General features: G+C 42.8%; 1 protein-coding gene across 8 annotated transcripts in view; it reads right to left on the bottom strand.

The window, feature by feature from the left end:
- tent4a (terminal nucleotidyltransferase 4A) overlaps positions 1 to 19,381 on the bottom strand; it is a 113,300-nt gene extending 93,919 nt beyond the window's left edge. For 5 of the 8 annotated variants that reach the window (XM_070880782.1, XM_070880784.1, XM_070880786.1 and 2 more), the window contains exon 1: positions 18,350 to 19,381. In XM_070880782.1, coding sequence (XP_070736883.1) covers positions 18,350 to 19,038 — 689 coding nt within the window. In that variant the 5' untranslated portion in view covers positions 19,039 to 19,381. Of the gene's footprint in view, positions 1 to 17,654; positions 17,705 to 18,049; positions 18,125 to 18,349 lie in introns of those variants that run through there. The other 3 variants (XM_070880790.1, XM_070880788.1, XM_070880789.1) reach the window with 3 other exon arrangements.
- Between the last annotated feature and the right edge of the window lie 401 nt (positions 19,382 to 19,782).

The following is a 19,782-nucleotide window of genomic DNA, read 5'->3' as shown; positions in this document are numbered from 1 at the left end:
TATATTCTTATAGATGTGCTGTATTACAAGTGTCTGAGCTCCCTAGTGACTTGTTGAATTTAATCCAATGAGTAGCTAAACTATACAAACCAAATAGGTTTAATCTCTGGTCTGTTCCAATTTAGTGGAGTGCAGCCAGAACAATAGGATGGGCACTAAAATTGTCTCTGTACCTTTGGATTTGGAGTGGAAAAGAAATCAGTGTTGGCTGTTGTTTCTTGTCAATATAAAGAACGTTTTTCATGACCTCAGGAGGTCCCAAAGCATTTTACAGCCACTGTTTCTTGAAGCATAGTCACTGTTGTAATGTTGGGAAAGTGCTAGTCAATTTGCATACAGCTAGATCCCACAAACATGATTGAGTTTTTTTTTATGTTAGTTGAGAGATAAATATTGGCCCAGACACAGGGGAGAAAAAATGCCAGGGGATCTTTTACTTTCACCTGATGGAGCAAACGGGGCCTCAGTTTAACATCTCATCCAAAAGACAGCACCTCAGACAGTGCAGCACTCCCTCAGTACTGCACTGGATTGTCAGCCTAAATTTTTGTGCTCAAGTCTCTAGAGCAGGACTTGAACTCACAACCTTCTCTCTCAGAGGCAAGATTGCTGCCCACTGAGCCATGGTCGAGAGTAAACTCAAAATACCAAGATAGCGAGAAAACAAAGTAGGATCTGGCTTGGCCTTGAAGCTCCTTGGGATAGAACTGGCTGCTAATTCACTGTGAAGACTTGCACACGAATAGCAGCTGGTTGGGCAAGATACTAGAGAACAACAGGAGTCATGTCTTCAAGATCAGGGCTAGGGCTAGGGGAAAAGGGAGAGGAGAGAGGAGAGAGAATAAAAGTGAAAGTATTAATAGCTTTGAATATTAATCTAAAATTTCAGACTCAATTATAAATCCTCCATTTGTATCAGTATTCCAAGTAAATTACTCCTACCTTAGATTACATTTCAGTGTATTTCCAGGGGAAAAAAAGATGGCCAACAATTGTAGAATGGAGAGTCACGGGGGAAAACCATAGCCCTGTACTATCTGCAATATCAAATTGGATTTGAGCCAGTGCATATACACAAGTAGCACATTCATTCATAGATATGCAAGTACCAAACCAATAAGGGTCTCTGTACATATCTAATCACCCAAGACAGAACGATAGTTTATACAAGTTTTTTCACTATGAATATGGCCAGAATCACCACACCTCAGGATAATTTAAATGCTTTGTAAGAAAACCAGCATATATTAAGCGTGCATACAAACTGTGAAGATTATCTGCTAGTCCCAGCAGAAGAACAGGAACACAATTAAGATTTTTCCTACAACAAAAATATTAGCTCACTTCCAAATTAAAAAGCAAACTAAGTGGCAATAAGTTAACTATTGTTGAACTGCATTTTACACGGATGCCATTAATCATGTTTTAAAAATACAAAATAGCAGCTGCATACATTATTGCTTTATGATGACCCAAAACCATACACTAGGCACAGCATTCAAATGCAGAGCAGGTGTAGTGGAGCTCCAGTTTTTAAATATCACTGGTCTTCGATGCCAGTGCCAACTTGAAATTCATGATGGAGGTTGACAAATAACAAGAGCTGTGATTTTGGAACATGTTTGACTAACTTAAGCCACCATAACCATGGTAAGCATTTTGAGACACACTTCAAGTACTTACCCTCCCCAGTCCAGATTGCCCCCTCTCCATCCCCATAGATTAAGTTGTGCAATTTGGCTGAGCACACAGGCTCTAAAACCAGAAACAAACCAGCATGTTCATTTATGAAAGGAATTCAATCTCAATAAATTAAAGGTCTGCATACTTGTAGAATCTGAATAGTTAAAAAGGTAATTTCATTTCTACCAGTGGGTTGACTGAAGACTATAGTGCAAGCTGCACTTTTGCATTTGTTTGGCATGGTGGGGGGGGGGGGCGCAGGGGAAGCGATCAAGTTGCCTTTCCAAACATTTTACAAAATCAATACCACTGTTCACATTAAAAAATAAATTGCTTGGGTATAAATACAAAGAGGCAGTTAAAAATGTGAGCAAGAATAAATATGATTCAAATTGGTGACATCAATGTGATCTGAACATGTGAACTGTTCTCAATTCAGTTGAAGGCAGCATCATTAAAATCACTAACCTGAGAAATATAACCAATGAATTTGAACTTTTAAATGAATGTAGAATGGCAAAGATGTTATTACATACCTCAAGGTCACTTGTGACCCTGGAGAGGATTCCCCAGACAGAAAACGCAATCAACATTTCATAGCCCAGGACTATAAAGAGTGAAGCACAGAACATAGACTGATGCAAACAAAGAATATGTCCCAACTTCTCCACAACAATCAATTGTGACAACATCCCAAGAGTGAAGTGCAGTAATTTTCCACACTTAGTAGCTTATGCTCAATACCTTAAAGTATTTTCACCAGTTTTGCAAAAGCTGCAAACTATTCTTTGGAACCGTCTATTCTACAGGTGAAGTCATCCGCCTTCACTTGGTGGGAAAGATAAAATCATGTTTAGCTTAATGTAGCCTACTAGAATGAATATAAAGATCTTCTAGTACAAACAAAGCTGAAAGCTTCTATCCAAAAGTATAAATTACTACACACAGGACTCCGTAAATCAATTTTTGACCACCTGTCTCTGCACTACAACAATGCACATTAATATAGGGCCTTGAATATAGAAAAGTATTCCAAGTTCTACAAAGAAAACACTTCCACGACCAATGGATAAGAATATAGCTTCTTTGGGAGGTGAACAAAAACAGCTTGTATGACAAATTTCAACTAACTGAGTTTTTTTATATAGTAAGTGAATAAGTGAACAAATCACCTGGTTGGTGATGTATTGAGCCCAAGACCCCTGGTTCGATTAAAACTACTTTTATTGGATAGTGGGGAGGAGGAGCAGACAGACAGACAGACAGACAGACAGACAGACAGAGGGGGTGGGTTGGGGTGTGTGGGAGGCGGGGGAAAAATAGACAAGGGGGGGTGGAAGGGCGCGCGCCCGCTGAAAATGGGGAGGGGAGGCGAGGAGCGCACACGTGAGCCAGCCGAAAGGGGGGGGGGGGGGAAGTGCGCGTGCATGCGCGAGCCAGCCGAAAAGGGGGGGGCGCACGCGCCAGCCAAAAAGGGAGAGCGCGCGCGCGCGCAATATAAAGAGAAAGAGGCCAATGAAGCTCTGCCGTACTTCAGGATCTACTGGCTCATCTGACCGTAGACATATCACAGAGGCTGGGATTCTACACACGCCGCTCTAGGTAGTTCTGGAAATAGAGTTCAAACACGTAGGGCAAGCAATAAGAACTGGCTGGTGGTCCATGCCATGCAATTGCAAGAGAACCACTTTTACTTTTGAGGTGACCTAAACTAACCCGTTCCTAATGGTTCTGGACTTAGGCAATAGGGATTTGTCACGATCGGCATAATGTGCACATTTATATCAAGGAAACAAACACTGTTCATGCAGACTTTTCAACAGTGTGGTGAATCTTAAGCATAGTACCTATAATGGGTTTCTATGGCCCCAAGTTTCCACATGATTTGCTCCTGATTTTTAGGAGCAACTGATGTAGAACGGAGTATCTTAGAAATCGGAATTCTCCACATTTAGTTTGCTCCAGTTCTAGTCAGGTAGAACAGTTTCACTTTGAAACAGAATTTTTTTTTCAAAAGGGGGTGTATCCAGCCACTTACACCTGATTTCAAAGTTTCATGAGTGAAAACTTACTTAGAATGGAGTAAGTGAAGATTTTTGTACGCTCGAAAAAACCTTGTCTACACTTTAGAAAATCAGGCGTAGGTTACAAATTAGGCGTAGGGAACGAGGTGAGGGGGGGGGGGGGGGGGAAGTCATTAAATTCTACAATCAATCCTTAGTTATACAAATATTATACAAATAAATCCAACCTGAATAAAAATTTATAAGCAAAGAAAAGATTAAATAAACCATGTTCCTACCTGTGTGAAAGTGCTTCAGGCAGGCCTTTCATGTTGGACACAGGCAGCGGTGTGGCGTCAGTGTCTCGACGGCAGCGGCAGCAAGCTTCGAGCTGAGCTGCAGTGCTTGAGGCAGGCCTTCATTCTCTTCGTGGCTGGCCGCGAAGAAGCAGCACCGGACGGACCCGAGGCCATTTGGCCATGAGATAGCAGCGGCGTCAGTGGCTGGCCGGCAGCCGAAGAATCAACGCAGGACACACGCAGCTCATTAAGGTTCTTGAGGCCATTCGGCCACGCTTTAGGGGCGGCGTCAGTGGCTGGCCGGCAGCCAAAGAATCAGCAGCGGACGGACGTGAGGCCATTCAGCCATAGGATATCAGCGGCGTCAGTGGCTGGCCGGCAGCCGAAGATACAGCAGCAGCCTTCAAGCTGTGAGGGGGACTGAGGCCATTTGGACAGGGAGAGGCAGCCACATCGACAGTTTTATATTTAAATTTGCAGAATGGGTGCTACATTGTCAACACCACGTATTATTGCAAAGTTGAATTGGCACTCTTATTTCTCCAAACACACGATCCTTAATTTGCATGCACCAATGCAGCACCGGTTCTGCAAGTTTAGCAGTGAAAAGTTGAACTCACTGATTTCAGCAGGTGATTTATTCAGCAGTGCTGCTAAAAGCACTCCCTCACACAGAAATATAAAAAAAAATTAAATTATAAGCCTTTGCATGGGTCCAAGAAACAAATCTTCACTTTTTCTGCAGTATTTTTAAAAATGGCCGAGTGCCAATGTTTGTGTGAGACTGCGCGTGCGCGCATGCTCCAATGCGCACGCGCAGGGTTGCCGGCACCACGAAGGCTAATTTAAATTGCACCCGCCCCCTGCTGCGAAGAGCGCGCCGCGCCAGACATCAAGCATATCGGACTTTTTTTTAGGCGCAGTTTTCGACGCGAAAAACAGGCGCCCAGCTCGGAGGTGCGCCGTTTTCGCCGCGGCACGAAACTTGGGGCCTATGAATTTAGACAGCCGGTTGATCCAAATAAGTCAAGTGTCAATATATTACATTATGGTTTACAAAATCATAGACCTTTAGTAGCATATATGACTCAACTTTTAGCAATGAAAAGTGTGACTCTCTCTCTCTGGACTGGTTTAAGAGATAATTTCCAACTCACACTCTTTGGACCATGCTTTAATCAGAACCCATAGCATGCTTGGGAAGAACAGGTCCATTTAAACCTATGGGGCTGGAGTTATCATCATTTTTCGCTACCTCTGGTTTTGGTATTTTAGTGCTATTTAAAAATAGAGGTTTTTTTTAAAACCACCGAAATAGCACTCTCACTCAAAAGACACTATTTTCATCAAATAGAATGGGGCTAAATGTACTTCATTCTTAATTTTCAACGTGCAACACTGAAAGCAAAATGGGTGGTATTTTTGCGCATGCGTCATCAGTACCCGCCCGCTCCTCCTCTCCCCAACATGGCCTTACCTTGGGCCAGCCGCTGCTCCTTCCCCCGCCGCCTCCGGTGCTCTCTCGGAGGCAGGGGAAGGCGTGCTCTCGCCCAAGTTCCCCCAATCTCCTCTTCCCTGCCCCCACACCACCACCTACACCAGGTGCTTACGAAGCCCACCCACCAGGTGCGTTGCTCCCCTGCACCCTTGCTGACTCGGTCCCTTCGGCCTGCCCATCCGCGACCACGGCATCCCTCGGGGGATGGAGACATGGGAGACACTGTGGGGTACACAGGGCACTGTAGGGACATGCTCTTGAATAAACCTTCTAGCTCTATTCTGCATCATATAAGTAGTCAGCAGTATTGGCAGATATATTTTGGGCCCCATTCCTTTAAATGTCCTCCAAATTTCTTAAATATCTATAAAATGCACTCTAATTTACTCAAATAATCCACTAAAAGCCTCAAATAAACGTAAAATCTAACTCTGAACTCCAAGGTTTATGTAAAATTCGGTCTTCCCATGTGGAATGGACTGCAGCTCCATTTTTTTTTTTAAATGCCGTCCGTAGCACTGGATTCAATCAGATAAGACTGCACTTTTCTCGGTGGTAATTTAGGCCAGTGGTAAAAATGGTGGTATTGATGAATTTATCACCACTGGTACTTTGTGGTAAACGATCGAAAAAATTTTTGAAAATCCAGCCCATGGTTCTCAAACCTTTCCACCACTAGGGGCTTCCTCACCCATTTTCTGGGTCTGATACAGATTAATCGATAGCTGTAATTAGTCAACAACTCTTATCGTTGTATCGTGCCACTACAAGAATGGTAGAAGACGAAATAGATGGACCATGGGATTTTTTATCAAGCAATTTCTATGATCCGAGGCATACAAGGGAAAAAAACCCTACTTTAACATGTTGTTAACAGACCAGTGTTTTTTTTTTCTTTTTACAAAAATCAGTGATTTGTCAATTACTGACCCGACAACCTTTAAGAGCCCTAAATTTAAAATGTATACGTATACAAGGTAAACATTAACATTAGATAAAATATTTTGACTATCCTTAGCAAGACCATGAAAGATTGAAATTATAGTTTGGGATTTTCAAACATCCGCCATTAAATCTGAAAACAAAAACCAGCTGGTCATTCTATTTCTATTTTTCTGCAGTTTCTTGGATTCATACTGAAAATGTACAGCAGTTTTGTTTCATCATTTAGGCGTCAACCATGGCTCATACTCGCCTTGGAGTCAGAAGGTCAAAAGGAAATACCACTCGAGACTTGAGCACATAATCCAGATTGACAGTTCAGTGCAGTACTGAGGGAAGTGCTGGAGGTGAAGCATTAAACAAACAAACAGAGGCCCATCTGCCTCATCAAGTGGACATAAAAGATCCTATGGCACTATTTCAATGAAGAGCAGGGAAGTTCTCTCCAGTGTCCTGATCAATATTTATTCCTCAAATCAACATTAATAAAATAGATTATCTGGTCATTATCACATTCCTTTTTGTGGGACCTTCCAACATTACAACAGTGACTGCACTTCAAAAGTACTTTATAAATTCAAGCTCTTTATTTATCATATGATATTTTACAAGACCAAACAAAACCAAGCCAAATCTTTTTGTAAAAAAAGTATGGGCCAGTGTATTATTCACCTCAGTGGACCTTAACCAACTCGATACCCAAGTTCAAACTTTCCAAGTTTTAAAAAAAAAACTGAACTTCAAGAAAAAAGCGCATTACTTTCCACATAACCACAAAACCATTACTGATGTTGGCTGCTGGTAGTTAAACTACAATAACCATACCTAGCAAATTTGCCACTAGATAAAGGCCTAGCTCCGTCAAGTCCGTGTGGTGGCTGATGTGCAACAGTCACCCCATGATAAAAAAAATCCACACACAGGCATCTTCTATCCCTTCAATTGGAGTTCAGGACTGAAACATCTGTAAACCCATGTGGAAGTAAGTCATCCTCGTTTGAGGGACCACCGATGATGACCCATCGAATGTCAGGGCATGAAACAAGTAAATTCAGCCTACCTTTTTGGGATAGTACCTTACTGCTCTGAGATCCTAAATGCAAGTTTAGAGGATATTCTGAACTGATGCACATACAAGTGAAGGGATTTGCTGCAAGTCTTTGTCCTCAATTCACGTGGGCAGGTGGAGGGGGGGGTTTGGTCTATTTTCTTGAAGGCATGCAATTCCTTATTTTTTCTTTCCTATGATTATTATCTGAATGGTGACAGTTTAGTAAAAGGGGAGGTGCAACGAGACCTGGGTGTTATGGTACATCAGTCATTGAAAATCGGCATGCAGGTACAGCAGGCAGTTAAGAAAGCAAATGGCATGTTGGCCTTCAGAGCAAGAGAATTTGAGTATAAGAGCAGGGAGGTCTTGCTGCAGTTGTACAGGGCCTTGGAAGGTTATTTGTGTCTTCCTTCGTGAAGACAGAATCAAAGTATTTGTTCAACTGGTCCGCCATTTCTTTGTTCCCCCATTATAAATTCACCTGAATCTGACTGCAAGAGACCTACGTTTGTCTTCATTAATCTTTTTCTCTTCACATATCTATAGAAGCTTTTGCAGTCAGTTTTTATGTTCCCAGCAAGCTTCCTCTCATACTCTATTCTCCCCCTCCTAATTAAACCCTCTGTCTTCCTCTGCTGAATTCTAAATTTCTCCCAGTCCTCAGGTTTGCTGCTTTTTCTGGCCAATTTATACACCTCTTCCTTGGATTTATTAATTTCCCTTGTTAGTCATGGTTGAGCCACCTTCCCAGTGTTATTTGTACTTCAGACAGGGGTGTACAATTGTTGAAGTTCATCCATGTGATCTTTAAATGTTTGCCATTGCCTATCCACCGTCAACCCTTTAAGTATTGTTCGCCAGTCTATTCCAGCCAATTCACGTCCCATACCATCGAAGTTACCTTTCCTTAAGTTCAGAACCCTAGTCTCTGAATTAACTGTGTCACTCTCCATCTTAATAAAGAATTCTACCATGTTATGGTCACTCTTCCCCAACGGGCCTCGCACAACAAGATTGCCAATTAGTCCTTTCTCATTTCACATCAGAGTCTAGGATGGCCAGCCAACTAAGATTCTCCATTCCAGGCAGCATCCTAGTAAATCTCCTTTGAACTCTCTCTGGTGCAATCAAGTCCTTCCTATAATACGGCGACCAAAACTGCACGCAGTACTCCAGCTGTGGCCTAACCAAAGTATTATACAATTTAAACATAACCTCCCTGCTCTTATATGCTATGCCTCGACCAAGGCAAGCATTCCGTATGCCTTCTTAACCAACTTATCCATCTGGCCTGCTACTTTCAGGGATCTGAGGACAAGCACTCCAAGGTCCCTTTGTTCATCTACACTATTAAGTGGTCTACCGCTTAATGTGTATACCCTTTCCTTATTAGCCCTCCCAAAGTGCATCACCTCACACTTCCCTGAATTAAATTCTATTTTCCACTGCTCTGCCCACCTGACCAGTAGACTGATATTCTCCTGCAGCCCATGACTTTCCTCTTCATTATCAACCACACAGCCAATTTTAGTCTTGTCTGCAAACTTCTTAATCATACTCCCTATATTCTAATCTAAATCGTTGATATATACCACAAAAAGCAAGGGACCCAGTACTGAGTGCTGCGGAACCCCACTGGAAATTCTAGTCACAAAAACATCCATTACCCTTTGCTTCCTGCCTCGAAGCCAATTTTGGATCCAACTTGGCACTTTGCCCTGGAACCCATAGGCTTTAACCTTAGTGACCAGTCTACCACGTGGGACCTTATCAAAAGCTTTGCTAAAGTCCATATATACTACATCGTACGCACTACCCTCATCGACCCTCTTGGTTATCTCGTCAAAATATTCAATCAGGTTAGTCAAATACGATCTTCCCTTAACAAATCCGTGCTGACTGTCCCTAATTAATCTTTGCTTTTCCAAATGTAGATTTATCCTTTCTTTCCAATAATTTTTCCACCATTGAGGTTAAGCTGACAGGCCTGTAATGACTCGGCCTATCCCTTGTTCTATGTAATGGGCTGAAAATTGCGGCCTCACCGGGTCCATACGAAGTGCACACAGATCCAGTGAAGCCTCGCAAAAGCCGGTTCTCAGGGTGCAATGCTCATGCACCGAAAACTGGCTTTTTCGATCTGTCAAAAATTCTTCAGACAGATCGAACGCATCCTCGCAGGAAGGACATCCACACAGCAGAGATTGGGCTATTTGCCCAGCGAATGCCCTTGAAACTTTTACACCTGGTAAGAGCAGGCGCATAGCTTACTTTTACCAGCATAACACTTATAAAACATAGAAAAATTAAATGCAATAATTCAGTTAAAAACCCTGTCCATTAAGATAAGTTTATCTTTAAAACTATTAAAAACACATTAAAAAAATTCCAAAAAATATATATTTTTCTAAAACATTTCATTACAATTAATTTTAAATATGTGAGGTGTTTTTTTTTTTTAATTTATTGTGCTGTGTTTGTTTTAGTGGTTTGTTTTGTTGATAGTAATGGGAACTCATACAAACGGAGTTCCCATCATCGATGAGAATACTACCTAGTGATTGGTGGTCCAGGCCAATGTGATTGCAACATAGACGTCCGTACGTGGAAGACTGATCCCCGTACGCTGCGCAGTGAATGAAGGCCTCAGACCGGAATCCGACATTTCTCCGAGACCATCGGATAGTTTCATAGATTTTTTTTTCTTCGGGTCGGATGCATTCATATGAAGGAAACCTCAGACTGCAGTTTTTCCCCCAATATGTCAAACCTACAAGAACACAAGTAGACCATTCTGCCCTTGGAGCCTATTCCGCCATTCAATGAGATCATGGCTGATCTGCGATCTAACTCCATATACCCACCGTTGGCCCATATTTCTTACTATCTTTGATTAACAAAAAGCTTTCAATCTTGGATTTAAAATTAACAATTGATCTCTTATCAATTGCCGTTTGTGGAAGAGTGTTCCAAACTTTTACCACCTTTTGTGTGTAAGTGTTTCCTAATTTTACTCCTGAAAGATCTGCTAATTTTTAGACTATGCCTCCTATTGTCTATCTACTCTATCTGTTCCCCTTAATATCCTGAAAATTTCGATCAGATCACCCCTTAACCTTCTAAATCTTAATTTGTGTAATCGCTCCTTGGATCTTAACCTTTGAAATCTGGGTAAACCTGCGCTGCACTCCCTCTAAGGCCAATATATCCTTTCTACGGTGTGATGCCTAGAACTGCACAGTGCTCCAGGGGGTGTGGGCTAACCGAGGTTTTTTTTGGTTAAATACAGCTGCAGCATAACTTCTACCTCTTTATCTAGGGGGAAAGATTTTCTCTGCACACTAATTAAATCATACGTTCATTTATAAAATAATTGTATGATGTTATGCATTGCTGCACAGAAAAAGTCTTCCACAATGGTGATACATACATGTCAAATCACATGCCTATTATTCCTCATTACAGACAGCTTCTTGCCTGGTGCAGTCCACTTAACAGAAAGTATGCGACAATTTTTCAACGGGAAAAATATACGTAACATACACATTATACAGCATGCACGCACATTTGTACTTATAACAGAGGTTTTTTTTTACAAAACTCAACCTTTGTCAACTCTACACGTATAATGAAGTTGCTAGGTTCTTGCTGTGGTGTAGAAGACAAAGTTGAAATACACAGATACAGCTATGGCCTCAAAGGGCACACAAGTTTTTTTTTTAAAGAAGCTAATCTACAACTCATTCAGCTAAATCTTCATGCCCCGACCCACTCCTACTTGTACATTTAAAAATCTGATCGCTACTTGCTACAAACAATCCAACTGCACATTTTGTGCAATGATGTAAACCTTTTCCAGATTTTCTCCCCTCAATTTAATTTTTTATAAGTTTGTTCATTAGATGTGGGTGAGCATTTATTGTACATCCCTAATTGAAGCTGGTGGAGAGCCACCATTTCCGAGGGTAGTTCCACATTGCTGCAGGTCTGGAATCACATATTCGGCCAGAACATGCTGGCACCTTTCCATCCCTAAAGCACATTAGTGAACCAGATGGGTTTTATGACAGTCTAGTAATGGTCACCATTACTGATACTAGCTCTTGATTCCATATTTTTATTTAATTAACTGAATTTAAATTCCCCAGCTGCCGTGGTGAGATTTGAACTCCTGCTTTAAAGCAGTTGAAGATGGTTGGGTTTAGGATATTGTCCTGAGGAACTCCTGCAGCGATGTCCTGGGCATGACATGAATGGGCACCAACCAACAGTCCTTTGTGCTAGGTATAACTCCAGGCAGTGAAGAATTTTCCCTCGGTACCCATTGACTTCAATTATACTAGGGTTCCTTGATGCCACACTTAGTAAAATACTGCCTTGACGTCAAGGGCAGTCACTCTCACCTCAGCTCTGGAATTCAGCTCTTTTGTTCAGGTTAGGACGAAGGTTGTAATGAGGACTGGAGTTGAAAGGTCCTGGCAGAACCCAAACTGAGCATTGGTGAGCAAGTGCTGCTCGACAGCACTGTCCACGAATCCTTCAATCACTCTGATGATTTGGAGTAGACTGATGGGATGGGAATTAGCCAGATTGGATTTATCCTGGTTTGTGTGAACAAGACATACGTAGGCAATTTTCCACTTTGTTGGGTAGATGCCAGTGTTGTAGCTGTACTGGGACGGTTTGGCTATAGGCACGGTTAGTTTTGGAACAGGCATCTTCAGCACTACAGCCGGGATGCTGTTAGGCCCATAGCCTTTGCTGTATTCAGTGTGTTCATCTGTTTCTAGAGTGAATCAAATTGGCTGAAGACTGTGGGGACCTCAGGAAAATCCAAGATGAATCTTCCACTTGGCACTTCTGACTGAAGATGGTCGCAAACACTTCAGCCTTGTCTTTTGCAATCCTCTTGTTAGTTGTTTAATTCCCCACCATCATTCACAACTAGATTTGGCAAAATTTCAGAACTTTGATCTGATCCATTGGTTGTGGGATCTCTTGGATCGGTCTATAGCATGCATGTCATCCTGTGTTGTAGCTTCACCAGGTTGGCACCTCATTTTCAGGTACGCCTGGTGCTGCTGCTGGCATGCTCTTCTACATTGAATCACAGTTGACCCCCTGGCGTGATGGTAATAGGAGCGAGAGACAGAGCGGCCAGGCCATAAGGTTACAGATTGTGGTGGAATACAATTTTACTGCTGCCCAGAGCACCTCATGGATGCCCAGTTTTGAGCTACTAGATCTGTTCTGAATCTATCCATTTAGCATAATAGCGCGTATCCTCAGTATGAAGACGGGACTTAGTCTCCGCAAGGACTGTGCGATGTTCACTCCTATCAATATGGTCATAGACAGATGTATCTGCAATACAGATTGGCGAGGATGAGGTCACGTCGTTTTTCCTCTTGTTTTATTTGTCTCACGACCTGCCACGGGCCCACTCTGGCAGCTGTGTCCTTCAGGGCTCAGGCAGTTCGGTCAGTGGTGGTGCTACCAAGCCACCCATGGTGGTGGACATCGAAGTCATCCACCCAGAATACATTCTGTGCCTTTGCCAACCTCAGTGCTTCTTCCAAGTGATGTTCAACATGGACAAGCACTGATCAATCAGGTGAGGGAGGGCTGTAGGTGGTAAGCAGCAGGAGATTTCCTTGCCCATGCTTGACCTGAAGACATCATGGGGTCCGGAGTCAATATTGAGAACTTCCAGGGCCAGTCCCTCCCTATTCACTGTGTCACCACTCTGATGGGTCTGTCCTATCAATAGAACAGGACAAACCCAAGGATGGCGCTGGAGGAGTCTGGGATGTTAGCAGATAGGTATAATTCCGTGAATATGACTATGTCAGGCTGTTGCTTGACTAGTCTGTGGAACAGCTCTCCCAATTTTGTTGGTCAAACTCTGCAGGGTCGACTGAGCTGGGAGAGCCTTTGCCGTGTTAAAATCCTGTGCCTATGTCAATGTCAGGTAGTCTGTCGGTTTTATTATTGTTTTGCGTAGAGATTTGATACCAATTGGCTTGCTAGGCAATTTCAAGTCAGCCACATTGCTGTTGGTCTGGAGTCACAAATAGGCTAAGGATGGCAGATTTCCTTCTTTGGAGGATATTAGTGAACCAGATGGGTTTTTACAATGGGATTTTAAAAAAAAGGGGCAGACAAAAGGCAGGTAACTATAGGCCGGTTAGTTTAACATCTGTAGTGGGGAAAATGCTTGAAACTATTAAGGAAGAAATAGCAGGACATCTAGATAGGAATAGTGCAATCAAGCAGACGCAGCATGGATTCATGAAGGGGAAATCATGTTTAACTAATTTACTGGAATTCTTTCAGGATATAACGAGCATGGTGGATAGAGGTGTACCGATGGATGTGGTGTATTTTGATTTCCAAAAGGCATTTGATAAGGTGCCACAAGGTTACTGCAGAAGGTTACTGCAGAAGATAGAGGTACGCGGAGTCAGAGGAAATGTATTAGCATGGATAGAGAATTGGCTGGCGAACAGAAAGCAGAGTCGGGATAAATGGGTCCTTTTCGGGTTGGAAATCGGTGGTTAGTGGTGTGCCACAGGGATCGGTGCTGGGACCACAACTGTTTACAATATACATAGATGACCTGGAAGAGGGGACAGAGTGTAGTGTAACAAAATTTGCAGATGACACAAAGATTAGTGGGAAAGCAGGTTGTGTAGAGGACACAGAGAGGCTGCAAAGAGATTTGGATAGGTTAAGCGAATGGGCTAAGGTTTGGCAGATGGAATACAATGCCGGAAAGTGTGAGGTCATCCACCTTGGGGAAAAAAAAACAGTAAAAGGGAATATTATTTGAATGGGGAGAAATTACAACATGCTGCGGTGCAGAGGGACCTGGGGGTCCCCAAAAAGTTAGTTTGCAGGTGCAGCAGGTAATCAGGAAGGCGAATGAAATGTTGGCCTTCATTGCAAGAGGGATGGAGTACAAAAGCAGGGAGGTCCTTCTGCAACTGTACAGGGTATTGGTGAGGCCGCACCTGGAGTACTGCGTGCAGTTTTGGTCACCTTACTTAAGGAAGGATATACTAGCTTTGGAGGGGATACAGAGACGATTCACTAAGCTGATTCCGGAGATGAGGGGGTTACCTTATGATGATAGATTGAATAGACTTGGTCGTTACTCGTTGGAGTTCAGAAGGATGAGAGGTGATCTTATAGAAACATTTAAAATAATAAAAAGGGATAGACAAGATAGAGGCAGAGAGGTTGTTTCCACTGGTCGGGGAGACTAGAACTAGGGGGCACAGCCTCAAAATATGGGGGAGCCAATTTAAAACCGAGTTGAGATGGAATTTCTTCTCCCAGAGGGTTGTGAATCTGTGGAATTCTCTGCCCAAGGAAGCTAGTTGAGGCTAGCTCATTGAATGTATTCAAGTCACAGATAGATAGATTTTTAACCAATAAGGGAATTAAGGGTTATGGGGAGCGGGCGGGTAAGTGGAGCTGAGTCCACGGCCAGATCAGCCATGATCTTGTTGAATGGCGGAGCAGGCTCGAGGGGCTAGATGGCCTACTCCTGTTCCTAATTCTTATGTTCATATGACAATCCAGTAGTTTCATGGTGAGCATTAATGATACTAGTTTTCTATTCTTTATTAGTTAACTGCATGTAAATTCCCCAGCTGCCGTGGTGGGATTTGAACTAAAATTTCCAGATCATTGGTCCATGCCTCTGCATTACTAGTCCAGTGACATTACCACTATGCAACCATACCCCATACACACGTGAAAAAGATGTACAGAAAATGACCAACTGAATCTGTTCAGTTAGGTCTTGTTGCAATTAACTGACATAACCCTGCATGCTCCCCACCCCCAAGGAAAAATACATAAAACCAGTACAATAGAGAAAAATGTATTTTGGAAAGTTCCTCTCCACCCCCCCAAAAGTGATCAAAAACAAGTTCCAGAAAATGCCACGAGGCACATCATCCACCAACCTTTTATATGCAGTACCCATCAGCCTCCTCCAGAAACTTGTCCAATTTTTCAGCGAATCGACACCCACTACATGAGCCAGTAACGTATTCAAAAACATCTACAACCTTCTTCAAAAAGGAAAAGCTCCCAACATCTAACCAAGTCCTATGCTTACATAGCCTATACGCACAACTCTTCATTCTCCCCAAATTATTCAATTTAAATAATCTGTCCACATGTCTTGTCACTTAATTTTAAATAAAATCTCGCTGAAGTAGATACTTTCAAGAGTAAAAAGATTCTGCACATCACGAGGGCGTTTAAACTAGATATTAATTTAGTGGTCCTCTTCTGAACTTTTTCCAAGGGCCGCAATAGCCTTCATGCGAGATGGCCAGAACTGGTCATAGTATTCTAGTTGGGGCCTAACCAAGGTCATATACAGTAATACTATTGTACTTTTTGTTTTATATTGGACCATCATTTGCTTTTGTCTTCGCCTCTCAGCACTGGTCGTTAACCTTTAGAGCATAATTCAGAACCTAGCACAGAATATACATGGCTGGCATTCGCCCTACCCACATGTCGCTCTACACAATGCCATATGCCAGATACAGGTCCTATCTCATCTAGAATGATTTGCATTTCCCCCCTCAAGGGTTCTGACACCGGCACAAATAGAATCATAGAACTTTGCGTCACAGAAGGAGGCCATTCAGCCCATTGCATTTTTTCCAGCAAAAAAAACTATCCAGCCTAATCTCACTTTCCAGCTCTTGGTCCATAGTCCTGTAGGTTACAACACTTCAAGTGCAAATCCAAGTCATTCACAAGCTTGTATAGAAGCTCCAACACCTTCAATCCAGATCATTGATATAGACTGTGAAGAGTAACACTGATCCTCCACTAGGAATTGGTCTCTACGCAAAGCCTCTTCCCTTTGATAATGAGAATCCAAACAAATCCCTACCCAACCTAGGAACCACCCTCCAATTTCACAGGACTTTGTTATATATTATGGAATGGTATCATAGTGGAATTACTGGACTAGTAATCCAGAGGCCTGGACGAATGTTCTGGGGACGCAAGTTCAAATCCCTCCACGGCAGCTGGGAAATTTAAATTTAAAGTGACCATGAAACTACCAGATTGTCGTAAAAACTCAACTGGTTCACTAATGTGAAAGGAAAGCTACCGCCCTTACCCGGTCTGGCCTATATATGACTCCAGATCCACAGCAATGTAGTTGACTCTTAACTGCCCTCTGAAATGGCCTAGCAAGCCACTCAGTTGTCACCACCACCACCTCCAGGGCAATATGGGATGGGCAATAGAAGCTAGGTTTTCCAGCAGCGCCCACAATTCACGAATGATTTTAACTTTGAGCATTAGCCAATGTACAGCAACTAAATTTAATAATGTAAACTTAACCACCGCATTTAATTTTTCATTTCAGCTTCATGTAAATTATGTTGAGTGCTGTGCCAAAACCAGGAAATTTTAGCATCTGATTTAGGACCTATAGAACTTAAAATACATAAAGTTTTACATTACTCCAATTATTTAAAACGCTTCTGTAAAAAAAAAGTTTCCCAAAAATACAGAAATCATTGGAGACTCCTTAAATGAGGCCTGTAACATTTTTGAACGGCCCTGTAATATTTCCTTGTCGCTCTGGTTTCGCCGTATTTCACTTTCTCTTGCTTCAGATTGCAGCCAGACACTGAAGGAATAGTAATCTCCACCCGAGGCATCCTTTTAAAAAAGGTTACACATTTAAAGTACTGTATAACCAACGCCCTCGTATTTCTTTGGAACACTTTCGTTTCTGAAATATGACAAAAGCATGCAAACAGCTATGAACCACGCCCGCAGAAGACGGTCTTAAATCTCAAGACACCGATTTCGGGCATGATTAAAATAAATTCTCAGCACCTCCCATCCAGATTTCTCAGGACGTAAAATGAGTTTAAAAACGATTTTCAGCCAACTCCAGCATGGCAAGCGAAATAAGTAATTTGTTTAAAAAAAATGCTTAAACTCTCTTGTAAAATTAAACGTCGTTTTTAAAAAAAATAAAAACGCATTAATATACATTTTTGTTTCGCTCCGCGAAATTCAATATGCCCTCAATGAGCTTGAGCAAATTCCGGTCTACTTTTATCACATGGTTATCTAAATGTACGCAGACCGATAACTCGAGAAAGTACTACTGCATTTACTGGCCATGCTTCATCCTCGGCTTCAACACGAACCTTGTCCTCCAACCACATTCAACGCCATTTTTTGGTTTAAATATCCAACTCGGGGGCTTCCTCCCCTCCCCCACGATGGGCGTGGAGGAAAAAATATTTACTAAAGTGATAGCTCGACCACCTCTAAAAAGATTTAGACATTAAGGTTATCAGGCTGGCTAATTACATAGACACACACCTATATAAAAACTAATGTATGGGAGAAAATGAATTACGTTTAAACTGAATAATTGCACAACTTATTAAAAGTCTCATTTCCCGAGGGCAATATGTTATACTATACTGCCAAAATCCTTTTTAATTCCCTTCTACGTGCGAATGCATTTAGTGATTTATATATAGCATTTCCTCTCTGGTCTTACCCATGTGCTCCTACCATTGTAGGCACCGCCTCATCATTTATTCTACACGTTTCGTCCCCTTATCTCCAATCCTTGTTTTCTTAAACGCTTTTTAAAGGTTTCTAAAGTAATCTCCCCACATAAATACAAACATATACGTCGTGCATTATATTTAAAACGACTTTACACACATCATGCACCCCACCCCCTGCTCATTACTCAGGAAGCATCTGAATGACTGATATTCAGGGAGAAGCCTGGGATTTGCACACAAGACAAGACACACCGCGTTCAGTATCATCCCCGCACCGCGCCTCTTACCCAGTCACCCCCACGTTGTATTTCATGGTTTTCCAGGGGGTCCCACTGTAGTAGTTCCCGTTGCTGGAGCTCAGCATGTAATTTATGCCGTAAGTGCTCGCCTTGTTCTCCCTCTTCCTCCTCCCTCCTACCATCAGGCTCTTCAAACTGTTATTGTGGTAGTTGTTATTCTTCACGAAGTTGCTCCCATTCCCACCACCGTTCATCTCCGTGAAATTATGATTGAAGTACGAGCCGGTGCCGGCTTTAGTCCTTCCGGAAGAGGAGAAAGAAGAGGAAGAACAGCACGAAGACGATGAAGAGCTGCCAGTGCCGGATTCGGGGGAAGGGGACGAGGATGAAGATGACGAGGCTGAAGATGATTTCTGCAGTCCCCTGCAGACATCCCCGTTCGCTGACCCCGGCCCCGGCCCCATCCCCATCTCGGGGCCGGCGGTCGAAGGGCCCGTCCTATGTCCGGCTCCGGGCACCGAGCCCGGGCTCTTGCTGGAGGCGGCGAGGCCGGAGTTGCTGGTGAGGTTGAGGTTGCTGCTGGTCGGTTTCGTGTCCAGTGCTGGCGAGTTCAGGTACAGCAGATGGTGGTGACTTGAATTGCTTCGGTTTCCTAGAGACGTTTCCCAGATCTGCATCCACAAGGCATTGGCGGGTCCCTTCTGTTCAGGCTGAATCCAAGCCACCCTCGGATCCATTAAATGGTGATTGCTCTCTCTCTACACGCTCACAAACGTAGGAAATTTCTTTAAAAAAATGTAATTACCTTACAATTGACCGGACTTGGGCTGTGGTAGATAAACGAGATAATATTTTTTTTACTTGACTTGTTTTTCTTTAAACGACTTTATTTAAAATATATAAACTAAAAGCCAAGACCGGTTTCTCTACAAAAAAACTAACGCTGCACTTTGACAATATGGCGTCCTCCCCTGAACCCCGGCCCGCCCATGGCGCATGCGCGCGAATTTTTAAACTCTTCTCCCAAAACCAACTGTCAGCTGCGCGCATGTGTGCTGTTCCTTCGCTGCCACCGGCCACTTCATGCGCTGAACCACAATCGGCTCGTTTTACGCTTGCGCAATTCCTCAAAGGGGCGGGGAGGAACCCAGACAAGCGATGAAATACTGCGCAGGCGTCAATGTCTTCTTCCCACTCCTCTGCCTCCGAAAGAGAGCGTGTTCCAGTGTTCTCCTAATGGAAACTGCGCATGCTTTTGCATTTAGACCTGTGTTATATTAATATCCATTTTGATTATCTTTAATGTATTATGATATAGCGAGCTCTGAAATAAATACAACTCCACATGTTTAAACAGGTTTGCAAGCTTGTCTCACTTTTGTACATGTGTAACATTTCACTCATGTTGACAACTCTGCAGATTGTGAAATTACAATTTACAATGGGGAAAAAAAAAACTTTCTTCCCCGCACTTTGCAGTT

This window comes from Pristiophorus japonicus, chromosome 5, assembly GCF_044704955.1.
Source record: "Pristiophorus japonicus isolate sPriJap1 chromosome 5, sPriJap1.hap1, whole genome shotgun sequence".
Lineage (NCBI taxonomy): Eukaryota > Metazoa > Chordata > Chondrichthyes > Pristiophoridae > Pristiophorus > Pristiophorus japonicus.
The sequence above is the reverse complement of the archived record's forward strand: the minus strand, read 5'-3'. Positions and strand labels throughout refer to the sequence as shown.